The 13,795-nt window shown below is 31.8% G+C and overlaps 3 protein-coding genes across 6 annotated transcripts in view; 2 read left to right on the forward strand and 1 right to left on the reverse strand.

Moving 5' to 3' along the window:
* The window catches only part of LOC108747971 (protein fem-1 homolog A), a 4,869-nt gene extending 2,504 nt beyond the window's left edge, over positions 1-2,365 (reverse strand). The window contains exons 1-2 of one of the 2 annotated variants that reach the window (XM_018485903.1): positions 2,291-2,365; positions 561-1,060 (exon numbers count right to left, since the gene is read on the reverse strand). In XM_018485903.1, the coding sequence (XP_018341405.1) occupies positions 561-1,005 (445 nt within the window). In that variant the 5' untranslated portion in view covers positions 1,006-1,060; positions 2,291-2,365. Of the gene's footprint in view, positions 1-560; positions 1,061-1,967; positions 2,030-2,290 lie in introns of those variants that run through there. The other variant, XM_018485912.1, reaches the window with a different exon arrangement.
* On the forward strand, positions 1,923-10,079 carry LOC108747980 (estrogen sulfotransferase-like). 3 transcript variants are annotated; one of them, XM_018485937.1, is made up of 7 exons: positions 1,923-1,937; positions 6,570-6,773; positions 7,418-7,514; positions 7,850-8,006; positions 8,078-8,198; positions 9,404-9,498; positions 9,569-10,079. In XM_018485937.1, the coding sequence occupies exons 2-7, from the start codon at positions 6,599-6,601 to the stop codon at positions 9,881-9,883; spliced, it is 960 nt and encodes a 319-aa protein (XP_018341439.1). In that variant the 5' UTR covers positions 1,923-1,937; positions 6,570-6,598; the 3' UTR covers positions 9,884-10,079. The 3 variants fall into 3 exon arrangements, with proteins under 3 accessions (XP_018341439.1, XP_018341422.1, XP_018341431.1); XM_018485920.1 differs by lacking the exon at positions 1,923-1,937 and adding an exon at positions 6,355-6,489; XM_018485929.1 differs by lacking the exon at positions 1,923-1,937 and adding an exon at positions 6,355-6,478.
* Positions 10,080-12,173: 2,094 nt separating this feature from the next.
* LOC108747449 (DDB1- and CUL4-associated factor 10) overlaps positions 12,174-13,795 on the forward strand; it is a 3,380-nt gene continuing 1,758 nt past the window's right edge. Inside the window, exons 1-4 of the mRNA XM_018484917.1 lie at positions 12,174-12,877; positions 12,958-13,071; positions 13,279-13,476; positions 13,557-13,728. Coding sequence (XP_018340419.1) covers positions 12,672-12,877; positions 12,958-13,071; positions 13,279-13,476; positions 13,557-13,728 — 690 coding nt within the window. The 5' untranslated portion in view covers positions 12,174-12,671. The remainder of the gene's footprint in view (positions 12,878-12,957; positions 13,072-13,278; positions 13,477-13,556; positions 13,729-13,795) is intronic.

Below are 13,795 nucleotides of genomic sequence, written 5' to 3' on the forward strand. Positions count from 1 at the left end.
TATATATATATATATATATATTGTATATATATATGTGTGTATATATATATATATATATATATATATTTGGTTCCTTTAATAAAACCATCATAGAGTAATTAGCACAGATTGCAGCACTTGCAAAGAGTCTAAAAGTAGTCTGACCTAGACCTACATACACTCATATTTTTATTCTAATTTAATTTAATCGTAAATATACTATATTGCTTTTATTGTAAAATATATACCTATTTAATACTTTGAATGCAAAAAATTATGCAGGCATTGTGTTATTTTAATTGAAGAGGCACAAGTAGATAAAAAATCACATATATATTGCAAAAGTAGAATAAAACTGTTATCATTTCTCTTTTAAACTTCTCTAATTTAACATACTATCTTTTGCAATAATTTGATTAAAAATATCTACAGCACTTATATCTAAAATTATCTAAAAGTAACTTCTTTCCATTTCACAAAATATGTTTTTAAAAGATATCTAATCTAATTCATTATTTTTATCTATATATTCTATTTTCTCTATCAATTGTATTCTGAATGAATTATATATATTTCGTTACCCATATGTGTCATAAAGCACGCAGATCTGACAGGAGTCGATCCAGAATCAGATACCGCATTGACGTCAGCTCCATGGGATATAAGGCATTTTATAACTTCCAAATTTCCTGATACTGCAGCACACCATAGCGGAGTAACACAATGAACGGATCTCTCGTCCGGCACTTCGTACCTGCCTCTTTGTTCGATGTCCGCGTCACATTTTTTTATGAGATATTCGACAATCTCTACATGGCCCCTCTTGCAGGCGATAAACAAAGCGGTACAATCATCTTTCTCACGAGACACAATATCCTTTCGCACTTCTCTTTTATACTTCTCCAAGCGATTCCTCAAGGCGTAAGTGAGTTGCGCTCCTGGGGCCACATATTTACATTCGTGAATAAGATCGTGAAATATCTGATCCATGGAAAAGTTCCAGCGATTATTATTCCCAAGCCACATTGCCCGCTTCCCAAAGCGGTTTAAAGTACAGCACAGCTCCTTCTGATTTACAGACCTGAAAGGAATTTCAATTTATGAATAAAACATACTCTGAAGTGACATTGGAAAATAATTATACATCAAGTAATACAAATATACTATTAAATCTGTTCTTTGTAGCTGTATGTTATTCCTTCTACATTTAAAATTAATATAATTAGACACATTAAAGAGAAGAGAAAAATCGAAAGTTCAGTTACAAAAAACAAATCAATTATTTTCTAAGAGTAGCATAATATCATAATATTGACACAACAAAGGATTTCATAACTCATTCGTTTAAATTTCTAATAATGCATTGAATTATAATATATTATATGAAATAATACATTGATTCGCATAACTTTTTTTTCTAGCAAACCTATTCTATGGAGTCAAGCTCAGCATACACTCCCATACAGCCACACATTATAAACATAAGTACATTGATTTTGCATTCAAAGAACCGCGTAATTTCAATGTACATTACTGCTATTACAAAGTCTACTGACTGATCCTATGCATTATACAAATAAGGAGCTGGTTATGCTTTCCATTTAATGACACAAATCGAGACAAGTGTCGTTCTGTCTTTGTTATTTATAATGCCTGGTTTCGGTCTTAATCTTAGTCTTAAAAGTTGACAACAAAGAATACCATAAGGTCATTTATGCTTCCCCAGTGTAAAGCCTTAACCGTAATCTTAATCTTAGTCTCAAGAAAGTTCTTATCTTTTAACTTTAGTCCTTAAGATTAAGTTAGGACTAATTCTAAGCCTAAGATTAAGACAGAAACATAAACCAGGCATAAATGTCAGGAAAGAATAACGTTTGTCGACTTGCGTCACTAAGTGGAAAACCCATATTGGATCGAAAGACTCGAGAGTAAGCGAAAGCACGAAGAAAATATCCTACGTGAGTAAACGAATAAAGATACGCACTTACGAACTCTCATTCTTTCAAGCTTGCTTCTCGAGCGCGTGAAAAGCAACGGTCGTACATTTCCGCGATTCTTCTTTCTCTCGAAATGTATGTTCGTTAAGACTTTTACGAAAATTCAAGGATACGAAATTGCGTGCACACCCAACATGTAAGCACTCGTATATTTCACACGTCAGTGAAACATCATACGCACGAACAGCTGTACGTGTAGACAGACGGGACATAACCTCGAAAACCGTGCGACGAACCGAAGACACGCGATCGTCGCATTCGATAGTCGCGTCAACCTACGGGATAGATTTTGCGATGAGCAGTGAGAGACTTACCCATGTCGTACACGGTCACTCGTACGTAAACAGGAGCGTTCAATTCGTATGCATCAGCAATCCACAGCACACTCATAAATCACAGATACAGATGGCGATCAATAAACCACGTGATTGTCGGGGGTAGGGAGAGATCACGTGATCTGCAACGCGCAGTTTCGGCGCGCATTTAACTCGACTCTTTAAGTCGACCTGAGTCGACCATGCTTGCATCTTTTTGATTGGCCTTTTATTTCTTATTTCTTTCACGATATTGTGCAACGGGAGGCGACAATTATATATCTTATTTCTATACTATTCCTATAGCTATTCTTATCACCGTTGCCTATTGTGTCTATAGAGCTTTAAACTCTAAATGCAATACGAATAATACAAGATCCCACCGCGAGTGTTTACTTTTTACGGAATAGGGTTGCCTTTAAAAATCTGGTCAACACTTTAAAGGTGGCACCCTATCATTTTCGTAATTTGCAGATTCTCCCCTTTCCAACGGTAGCCCTTTTGTAAACATACGCGATGGGTTATGTTTTTAAAATTTTTTAATCAAAAACTTCGTAATGAATGATATCTTGGACCACTTTTTTTAGGCACCTTGCGGTCAGTGTTGCCCTCAACACGAACTTTGATTTTTTTCATCTGCACACGCGATAGGTGTACAAACTCGCGATGGGATCTTGGACTACAAATAACAGCGATAAGAATACATCCGCGATAAAAAAATTTGTCATACGTTAATGTGTATAAATATGTATAAACATACATAAATATTCATAAACACATATATTTATATATGAAATATGATAATATTTTCATACATCACTCTTTCTTTTGTAAAATTACTTTTCAGTGTAATAAAAATAACAATAGTAAAACATAAAAAATAATTAAATTTATTTTTCATCGATTGATTTTAGAAAAAAATTAATTTGAAAAAATGTTAAAAAAATTGCTCATATATAATTATACTTAATAATTATATAATTTTATATATAATATATTATTAAGTAATTTTTTAACATTTTTTCAAACTTGATTTTTTTCTAAAATAAATAGTGTAAAAATTATGCTTTTAATTATTTTTAATGTTTTCACATTACTATTGTTATTTCTATTACACTAAAAAGTAATTTTGCTAAAGAAAGAAGGATATATGAACATGTATGGACGTATTTCGTATAAAATTGTGTATGTTCATGAATATTTATGTATATTTATACATATTCATGCATGAAAAATTTTTTACCAGCAATAGGAATAGACACAGAATTTTAATTCGTCGAAAATTTTATCGCTATTACCTATTCCGTATTTCTATATATTGATTGACATATGCATTCCTAAATGGTGAAAGAATGAAAGAAATCCATAAGAAATCCGAATTTCTTCCACTATGCATTCCTGTTGGATTTATCTGTTTCTCTCGCTATGCGTATTGCCTATAGATTTCTATCACTGTCGCTGTTGCTACTCATTGTGTTTAAGGCTTTATATTTTCACGATTGAAAATCAGCATTTTTGACTACACGGCGAGAAATGCATTTAATGTGTAATCGACTGATAAGAATGCAGTCGGGTGACTTTCTCCGAAAGTGAAATCTCATCTACTTGACGAGAAAGTTAATAATGTCGCAAAATAATTTAAACATGCAATACTACTTGCGCTTTACACTTCCTACCATAATTGTTCATCGGCAATTTTACGTTTGATAAAAAATCACCTCCGCAGTAGTAGAAAAAAGAAAGATAAAAAATAGTAATAAATAATTAAGTTAAATGGCTAAAATAAAATAAAATTCTATTTGCAATTTTATGCGCCGTGTCTCTTTAGATATATATGTATTTTTGATATACATTTCGTATAAGTATATAATTGTATTTCTAATTTTTTAAATATTTTTTTTTTTTTATTAAAATGATAAACTTATAAACAAAATTCTATCCTAAATTTTTTAAATATAAACTATAATTTGTGTTTATTCTCATATAATTAAGAATGTATATTATTCTTTTTTTTTATACATATGTGAGATTTAGGGAGCCAATAGCGCGATAGCGTTAGCAAACTCCATGAACGATCCTAGCGTAGCATTGATAGCGTTTAATCAGAGAGATTTAATATTCGCCGAGGTTAAGTTAATGTAAAGGATTTTATTTTCAATCACTGATCAAACTTTTCTCTGTAATTTAAATTTTTGGGGTTTTGTAAAGTATATGTAACGTAAATTTTGAATTTTCTCGTAAGGAATAACAAAACGCAATCTCAATTACAATCTCTATGATGGCTTGCCGCTAGGCCGGAGTAAACAATGTAAACTAGATAAAAAAATTAATAGTTACACTGAGCAAATTAATCAGATAAAAGGAAGAATCCTTTATCGATTTAAGAAGAAGCGTATCTACATCTAATAAGGACCTTAAGCATCTGCAGCGAAATACCCTGTCGCCTTATATCGCAATAGTAACTTCTTTTCGTACATGGGAATTAAAAATCGCTAGTAACAAAATACCTTTGATTCTTACATTTGTAATGAAATCAAATACACAAGTTTAAACTCAGAAACTTTGAAAAGTTAAAGATGATACAAACAAAAATTACGTTCACTCCAGCCTAGTGGCAAGCATTGCTTGTGGCATTGCCTAGTGGCAGAGATTGCATTCACTACGGTAAAATTTGAAATTCACACGTTACGTACGTACGTTAATCTACGAAATTCTAAAGAGAGAAAAGTTTGGTGCCACTGGAGAACAGAATCCTCTCAAACATTAATCTAATCTTGACGAATGTTAAACGCAACGCTACGCTAGGACCGTTCACGGATCTGTAAACGCTAACGCTACCAATATACTACCTCGGAAGGAATAGCATTGATAGCGCGCAGTTGTGACATAATACGCCGTTAGTGATACCATTAATCATGATAGTGTTTGTTAACGCTATCTGCAGCTCCGCGAACAGTTTGTAGCGCTAAATAGAGTCTCTCCGAACGCATCCATGAGTACATAAGCGTCAACAGTAATAAGATACAAACATACGCAATAAAATATCTATTTAAAGTTCAGGATTTATAAAAATAATACTATTCTAAAATCGTAAGAGGTATTTATTAAAATGTAGCTTTGATTTGTAGCACACATACGAATTGTCATTGAATATTGAGTACTGTAAAAAGTCATAAAATATGTATACATTATTTATTATTTTACAAGGAAACGCACGAAATATTTCCCTCTAATTTTAATGAGCTTTTAACATATTGTATTCAAAATAAAGATACATATTTTTTTATACGTATCTACATATATGTATGCACTTTTAGGGCGAAACATTCCTTTGAAAAAAATCTATTCTTTTCTTTTGAAACTATAAAAAAGAAAATTATAATGAATGTTGAATGATTTTAAGAGTATTTTATTTTAGTTTTAAATATACTAAAAGCTCATAAAAATTGGAAGGGGTACTTCTGTATGTTTTTTTTTTTGTATTTTTTCCCAGGTATTGATAACATTATTGCAATGTTAAAAGCGCAACTAATTGAATGCTAAATAAATTTTATTTTCAATTTTGCAAGCTACACTTTTATCTAAATCTAAAATTCCTTGTAAAAATTAGATTATTTATGAACCGAAGGGTACAGAAATATCTTAACGCATCTAACTCCGCGCTTATAATATTTTCTTAATTACTTCAGAAAACAGATTAAAATCACACACGACGGATTCAAGCAAAAAAAAAGAACGTATAAACTATAAATGAAAAGAATAAGATATACAAATATAATATTTTAAAATTAAAGGGCTATAAGTAAAAAAGCTGAATGTTTAATTGCTCATAACTATATATAATAATTGGCTCATAGCCCTTCAATTAAAAAATTTGTTTTTATTCATTGAGTCTAAATATATAAACATATTTGCTATTATTTGCGATTGTGAGCTATACTTTATTGTTAAATGCACGCGATAAAAACTGATTTTATTTACATTGCAAATATGAAAGTATGAAAGTCATCGTAAACAGGAAAAAGGAATAGAACCGGTAAAAAGTATCCCAGTCGACAGTAGGTCATCATGATCGGGTGGTACATTCATTCCTCTGCAAGTCGCATGTGCAACAGCATCCGAGTGTGTAAAGTCCATACTTGAATCTGCGTTAGATTCGCGTATATTGATATCCGCACGATATAAACAGTACGGAATAAGTGAGAGTCAAATATAGAATTGTCAAAGCAAATCTTTTTAAATCATTCATTTGTATTGCATTGTTTTTTTTTTTTTGCAGTGGATAAAAGATCGATTGTGTTTTCAACTATGGATGACGAGACGGCGGATAAATTAGATGAGATATTTGGGTTGAAGCCGAGTCTTGTAAAGGTGCAACCCAGTTATTGCTTGTTACCGCCAAAAATTATCTTTTACGCACAGAAAATACGTGACATGCCGGTATACGAGGATGACGTCTGGATGATCTCGTTTCCTCGAACTGGTAAATATTTTAGTAACACAATTCAGTAAATAATTCGAAATAAATTTTACAGTTATGTAATAATAAAAAAAAGAAACAAACGGGTTTTTATATTCGAAACGAAAAAAATTCCACGTAATTAGAGTGACTTTTGATCAAGCCCTGAGTGATCAAATGTTATACTCAATTGATCATTCTTTTTGATAATGAAGATAGATTTACACATTTTTTTACTGTACTTTAACATATAGAAAAATTAGATTAGAGACGCTGAATTATGGTCAAAAATTTTGCCGTAAGCGAGTTGAATTATTTCTACCAATGTAGTTTAATTTCAATCTGGATTCTATCTCTTCATCTTTTTTTTAGTTTCAAGAGTTAGAAAAAGATGAAGTACAAGGTAAACTAAAATTGAAGTTAATTGGTAGAAACGAGGGTTATAATCGCCAATTGAGTAAATCAGAGTTTGAGTAAATCAGAGTGATCAAGCAGGTGTTACCACTAATCCCCAATCAGCAAATGCTTTTAAAATATACTTTTAACACATTTATTTTTATATTAAAAATATAAAATAAATATTAAAAATATTTTTTTAAAACGTTGCCTGATAATCGGTTTTTCTTTTCTCAATTGTTATTTCTTAATACTTAATAATTGATTTTCAGGAAGTCACTGGGCACAGGAAATGACATGGTGCATCGGACACGACTTTGATTACGAAGAAGCCCGTACGATTATACTAAAGCGGAGTCCTACGCTCGAGTAAGTAGATTCACGAGTCGAATCATTATTTTGTAAAATTGCAAGAGAAATTATACTATCAAGGTAGAGCAAGCAGATATTGTCATCATTTTGATATTAAAATGTTGTCATAATTAAATTAAATGTCATTTTAATGTCAAAGTAATGATAAATAACGTTAGCAATTGCTATCTGGGTATCTTTGGATACGTTCCGAGTTACACATGAAGCGCATGATGCATCATTTATCCTTGTTGTTCACCAAATAATAAAGAAGGATAAAACGATACATCATGCACTTTATGCGGACCTCGGAACGCACTCTTTATCATTTTCCAAATGTCTTTCCTCATCAGAGGTTCGGTTATCATGGTCAACGGGAAGTATGATGAATGGTTTAAAGATCTGGGTGACTCTGTCGAAAATATAGCAAAGATGCCAAGGCCGCGATACATTAAAACTCATCTACCTTGGGATTTATTACCGCGGCAGCTCCATGAGAAGAAGCCAAAGGTAATGATGCAACGTACATGTGGAAAGTCGCGATTTTTTTCGCTTTTGTATTAATTTCTCTTTTTTTACAGATAGTATATATCACGAGAAATCCAAAAGACGTTTGCGTCAGTTATTATTATTATTGTAAAGTATTCCACGGTATGAATGGAAGCTTCGATGATTTCGCAGAATTAATGCTACGTGATAGTGGTACGTTGAACGATACGTCATTGATTCGTGATATGTTCGTCACAATTTTTAAAAGAATTTATAATTTTGAAAGAATTTTAATAGACTCTCCAGGAATACTTACTTTTTAAAAATATGTGTATGCTTTCAACAATTAGATATCTTAAATTTTTGTTGTTCTGTTTCCAAATCCAGATAGCACACAATATTTATAAAATATTTGTAAAACATATTTATAAGACTTATTTTAAATATTTGATAAATATTTTTGTGGTCTCTTAAATAAGACATTATAATCCAAGTAAAAAATACTTATTTGAAATATTTATTTAGATTTATTATAAATGATACATGAGATATGTAAAAAAATATTTATATAATATGTCAAAAAATTAATATCTGGAAAAAAATGTTATATAAATGAACATATTTTATATATAATGATATATAATTGTATATAAAATATGTCAATCTTTATATAATTATATATTATTTTATGTAATCATATATGTATATAAAATGTTTTATATATTGGATTAGGAAAGAAGTTCCTTTACACATACACACAAGTTGATAAAAGGACTTTCCCCATCAATATTTTCGTTAAAAAAAATGAAAATTTAAATTTAAGAAAAGGGTTTTAAAACTTGAAATTTTTACTTTTGAATGGTTTTTTGAATTTATGTGAGTTTTGTAATTTGTACAAATATTATAAAAAACTACAAGCTGAAAAAAAAAATTTTTTTTTCACTTTGTAGCGTGTCTAAAAAAAAATTGAGTAAATTTTCGATTATCTATGAAAGTTTCCCTACAAAATCATTTTTTAAAAATGTTCTTGCAATTTTTTCTGACTTACTCGCGGATTAAGTAAAAAGGAACATTTTAACTTTATTGCTCGTAATTCCGTTAAAAAAAATTATCGTATCGTAATTAAAAATACAAATTCTTAAAGATAAAATTGTTACTCTATCAAATTGTATAAAAATCAATTTAAAAAAAAATAGAACCTCTATGGGTAATTAAAAAAATCTTTTTATCAACTTGTAAAAGGACTTTTACCTAATATAATTATAATTATATATAATTATATATAAAACATTTTTCCCCATGTAATAAACATTTATCATAAATATTCTGTATACTGTCTGAGAAATGACGCTAAAATATCAAAGTAAACATCGAAATTAGAGTTCAATATTCAATATTCAGAAATAATGTTTGTTTAGTGCCATTCTCTCCGTTTTGGGATCACATTCTGCCTTTCTGGAAGTCGAGAGATCAAGCTAACATATTATTTCTCACGTATGAAGAAATGAAACGGGTAAAACAATTGGTTTTGGAGTAAATCTTCATTTGATTTCTCTTGTTGAATTGTGCGTTGTGCTTTGCAGGATCAGGTAGCAGCGATTAAGAAGACAGCAAAATTTTTAGGCAAAAATGTGACGGACGAGCAAGTTGCTGGATTATGCGAACATCTGAAATTTTCTAAAATGGCAGCGAACCCTTCGGTGAACATACAACTGCTACTAGACAAGGATGAAACAAAGACCGATCCGAATTTTAAATTTATCAGGAAGGGTGAAGTCGGCGATTGGACGAATTACATGTCAAAGGACCTCGCTCAACGATTCAACGAATGGACGGAGGAACATTTACGCGGGACAGGCCTAAAATTCGATGTGGATGTTAAATTAGACGAAAACTAGAGAGCTTCGTGTTCTTTGCATAAAACAGCCATAACGATTATTGTTTTAGATTTACATTACAATTACTCATAATTATTACATCACGATTTACTTATTGTGGGCATTTATCCGATTTATATCTAATAAGAACAATTATGCAAAAAGCACATCGCTAAATAAGATCGCCATTCCCGGAAAAAAATTTTATATATATGTACATATTTTATATATTTATAATTATATATAATTGTACAATATATAAAATATTTTAAAAGAAATTAGAAAAAATAAGGGCACTAGGAATCAGACGCAGTAGACGTCGCGCAAATAATACATGTATAAAGCGTAAAACTTCTTTATTCTACTAAACGCACTTACATGTTCGGCTCATTTTTGAGCCTTCCTCTCAGAGACAACACAAACTAATATATACAAACTGTGAATAAAATCCTGCCATGGTGAGCATCCCTACATCGAGAATTTAAATGCCACACAAAGTTAAAAAATTTGAACATATTAGACATCAATGTATTGTGAACATTTTGAAGTTGGAATGATACTTATAGGAAAGTAGATTCCACTCGGGTACAGCTTTTTCGACTTGCACGTGTTATTTCCCGTTGCCTTTCGATTCATATTTGTGATTCCTTCTTTAATAAACAAGAGAAATCTTCATATCTTTTCTTTTTGCGCGAAAGGAGTAGAATTGATTTGAAGTGTTGCTGGCTGTTGTCGAAACACAGAGGGAAGAATTACTAAATAATAATATTAAAAATATCAGGCCTATTCGCTATTATCAAAAGACTAATTTTAAAGATCTTAAATTGTTCAATGGATGGGTTAATTTTAATTTATCATTTTCATAAAAATAAATCATTTTCCATTTATTTACCATTTTCATTAACATTCTATTATTCCGTATACGAAACCGCGCCGTCAATAACAGAATTTTTTAACTGTACATTCCATTCGAGTTCCATTTTGTAATTTTCAGAATCTTCTTACTTCTTAATTGAAGAAATGAATATAATGATATTTTTTTAAAATTTTTTAATTATTCAGTTGAACAACTTTATAAAAAAAGATTTATATATGTATAATAATTTCTCTTATTTAAATATTTTTCAAATATTTTTTGAAAAATATTTAAATATTTATAAAAATATATTTTTTTTAATATTCTTCGAATATTGGCTGTGTTCAGCAAAAGAAAACAGCTTTGTTACTGTTGTAAAATTCTTTGATGTGATTGTCTTACTCTTAGTTCTTTACTGGATCTATTATAAACTAATCATATTAAAGAATCGTACATACAATAGTTGAGCTGCGTTCCGAAACGTTATCCGGGTGTCCGTGTAGCATCCTATCTTTATTTAACATTGGGTGAACAACAAGGATAAAACGATATATGGAGGCACTCGGGTAACATTTCCGAACGCAACCTTGTACAAAGCTGCTTTTTCTATTGAACGCAGCCATTCCTTGGTGAAAATTTTTCTCATAATTTTTGTACAAATTGAAACATTTTTCAGAAATACTCAGAAATATTTGGAAAGTTTACATCTTCTCTCAGAATTTTTCATACTGGTGAATTCTGAAATATTTTGAAATTTCTCATCCCATAATTTTTAAAAAATATTTCAAAATTTTTCAGATTTTATAACATTTCATCAGAAATTATACTTAGAAAAAATCTTAGAAATGTTACGATATTTCATAATTATAACATATATGAAACATTCTGAGAAAAGATGTAGATTTTCTGAGAAATGTTTCAATTTGTATAAAAAAATGTGAGAAACTTACAAAATTATACATAGGAATTTTGAAAAATTATGTGAAAAATTCTGACAAAAATTTTTACTAGGGTTTTTTCAAATATTTTTTTAAAGCTACACTTCAAAAGCTACATCTCTGAGGAAAATTTTACTCGAAACATATATATAATAGTACACGTAACGTATACTACATACATATATGTATTATATCGAATAAAATTTTCCTCGGAGAGAATGTTTTGGAATGTAGCTACAAAAAGACAAAAGGAAAAGATAGAATTAAAGGAGAGAAACCGCGTGTGAAGAGGTGTATCTTTTTTGTTAATTACATTTCGCATTATCGCGCACACATACACACTTTCTCTTTCCTCTCTCTTTCTTTTCTTCCTTCCAGAATACGCATTCGAGAATATTGTCATATTGTCCTTGTTTTTAATCATATGACCCGCTCGTGTCGCGATCAACCGATGTCGATTGTGTTCGATGCGATGACAGACAGCGATACCAGCGATCAGCAGCAAAGATGGCGCTGATCTGTGTTATGTCAGATTTTTAAAATTGATTTAAACTCTGTCGGAGTGCTTTTTCCGCCAAACACGACAACGTGGGGAACCGGATCGCCCGATACCGTTTTCGCGCTACACTGCGATCGTGTCGCGACCCAAGAATATCGGTGCCCGGTGCCCGCGGTGAGTCACGTGTAATATCGCGCGTAGCGTTTCGCACCTAACCTAGTCGCCCGTTGAACCTTGAACCGTTTGTTGGAGTTCTCGATTTTTCTCATGGGACACCGCGAGTTTGCGACAAGGTGTGGAAAGAGTGCCGATTGAACGCGTTAATCGCGAAGAGAGAAACAAACGGAAAGATCGGAGAGTTGAAGGACGTGATAAATCGTCCGAGTTCTGGTTGACGCGCGTTCTGCTCCCGGACTCGCATCCTCGTTCATCCGGTCGCACAACCCATCGATCGTCACCAGTGAGCCGGTAGACACGTTCGATTGGATGCAGCTGAGATCAACACCTGGCTGAGAGATGCCGAAGATAAGGATCAAGCAGACGCCGAACAGTCTCTGGTTAAGACAACGCGAGCTGGGTGTGAAGTTTCCACTGGGTCACAGCGACGACTTCCACAAGACTCTCTACTCTTCTATTCAGCCCATCACTTCCTGGGACCACGGAGATAATCTGACCGCCGCTAGGCACGGCGGTGTGTTCAATTTAGAATACTCGCCAGATGGGTCAGTAACGATTGTAAAGTCATATCTACCAAGACCTCCAGATCAGAATCGTCCGGTCTCACGTTTGATCAATATTGCAGGTCCCTTTTGCTGGCGGCATGTGAGAAGAAAAGTATTTTAATGTTTGACCCATTATGTAGAAAATTGATACATGCGTTAGATAATGCTCACAGTGACTGCGTCAATTGCGTAAGGTTAGACAATTTTTATTATATCCTTTATAATTGAAAGAAAAAAAAACTGTGTAATAGAGATGAATATTAGGCCTATTCTTTCCAGCAAAACTTCTTACACGATTTATCTTTCTTTTTTTTTTTCTTTATGTTGAAGGAAAAAGAAAAATGGTAAACTGTGCACAAAGTTTAATTTAAAAAAATAATAAAAAATTCATTGTCAATTAGGTTCCTGGATCAGCGTATGTTTGCAACATGTTCGGATGATAGTACAGTTGCTCTATGGGATGCCAGGAACTTAAAGCAAAGGATAAGAACTCTTCAAGGACACTCGAATTGGGTTAAAAACATAGAGTACAGTCCAAGTGACAGCTTATTGTTGACCAGTGGATTTGACGGTAGCATATATACTTGGGACATTAATAGGTAAAATATTTAATTACATGTAATTTCTTCTTTTTACATCTATATTGTATGATTAACATATATTTTGCAATGCCTTACAGCTTTACAGAAAATAGCTTTGTGTACAATCGTGTGTTTCATACAAATGGACTAATGCGAACAAGACTTACTCCCGATACTAGCAAAATGTTAATATGCACTACTTCAGGATATCTCATTATAATACATAATCTTAAACTTAGTACGCTAAGTCAGGATTTAGCAGGATTCAAGGTATTTATTATTTCTCCAATTAATATTTGTAAACTTAATAACTTTCAGTCGTTCTTATTGTATTATT

The sequence above is a fragment of the Trachymyrmex septentrionalis genome, unplaced genomic scaffold, assembly GCF_001594115.1.
Source record: "Trachymyrmex septentrionalis isolate Tsep2-gDNA-1 unplaced genomic scaffold, Tsep1.0 scaffold108, whole genome shotgun sequence".
In the NCBI taxonomy this organism is placed as follows: domain Eukaryota; kingdom Metazoa; phylum Arthropoda; class Insecta; order Hymenoptera; family Formicidae; genus Trachymyrmex; species Trachymyrmex septentrionalis.

Coding starts and splice junctions, on each gene's coding strand:
- LOC108747980 (XM_018485920.1), top strand. Junction 6,774..7,417: donor GATCTCGTTTCCTCGAACTG/GTAAATATTTTA, acceptor ATTGATTTTCAG/GAAGTCACTGGGCACAGGAA. Junction 8,007..8,077: donor TCCATGAGAAGAAGCCAAAG/GTAATGATGCAA, acceptor CTTTTTTTACAG/ATAGTATATATCACGAGAAA.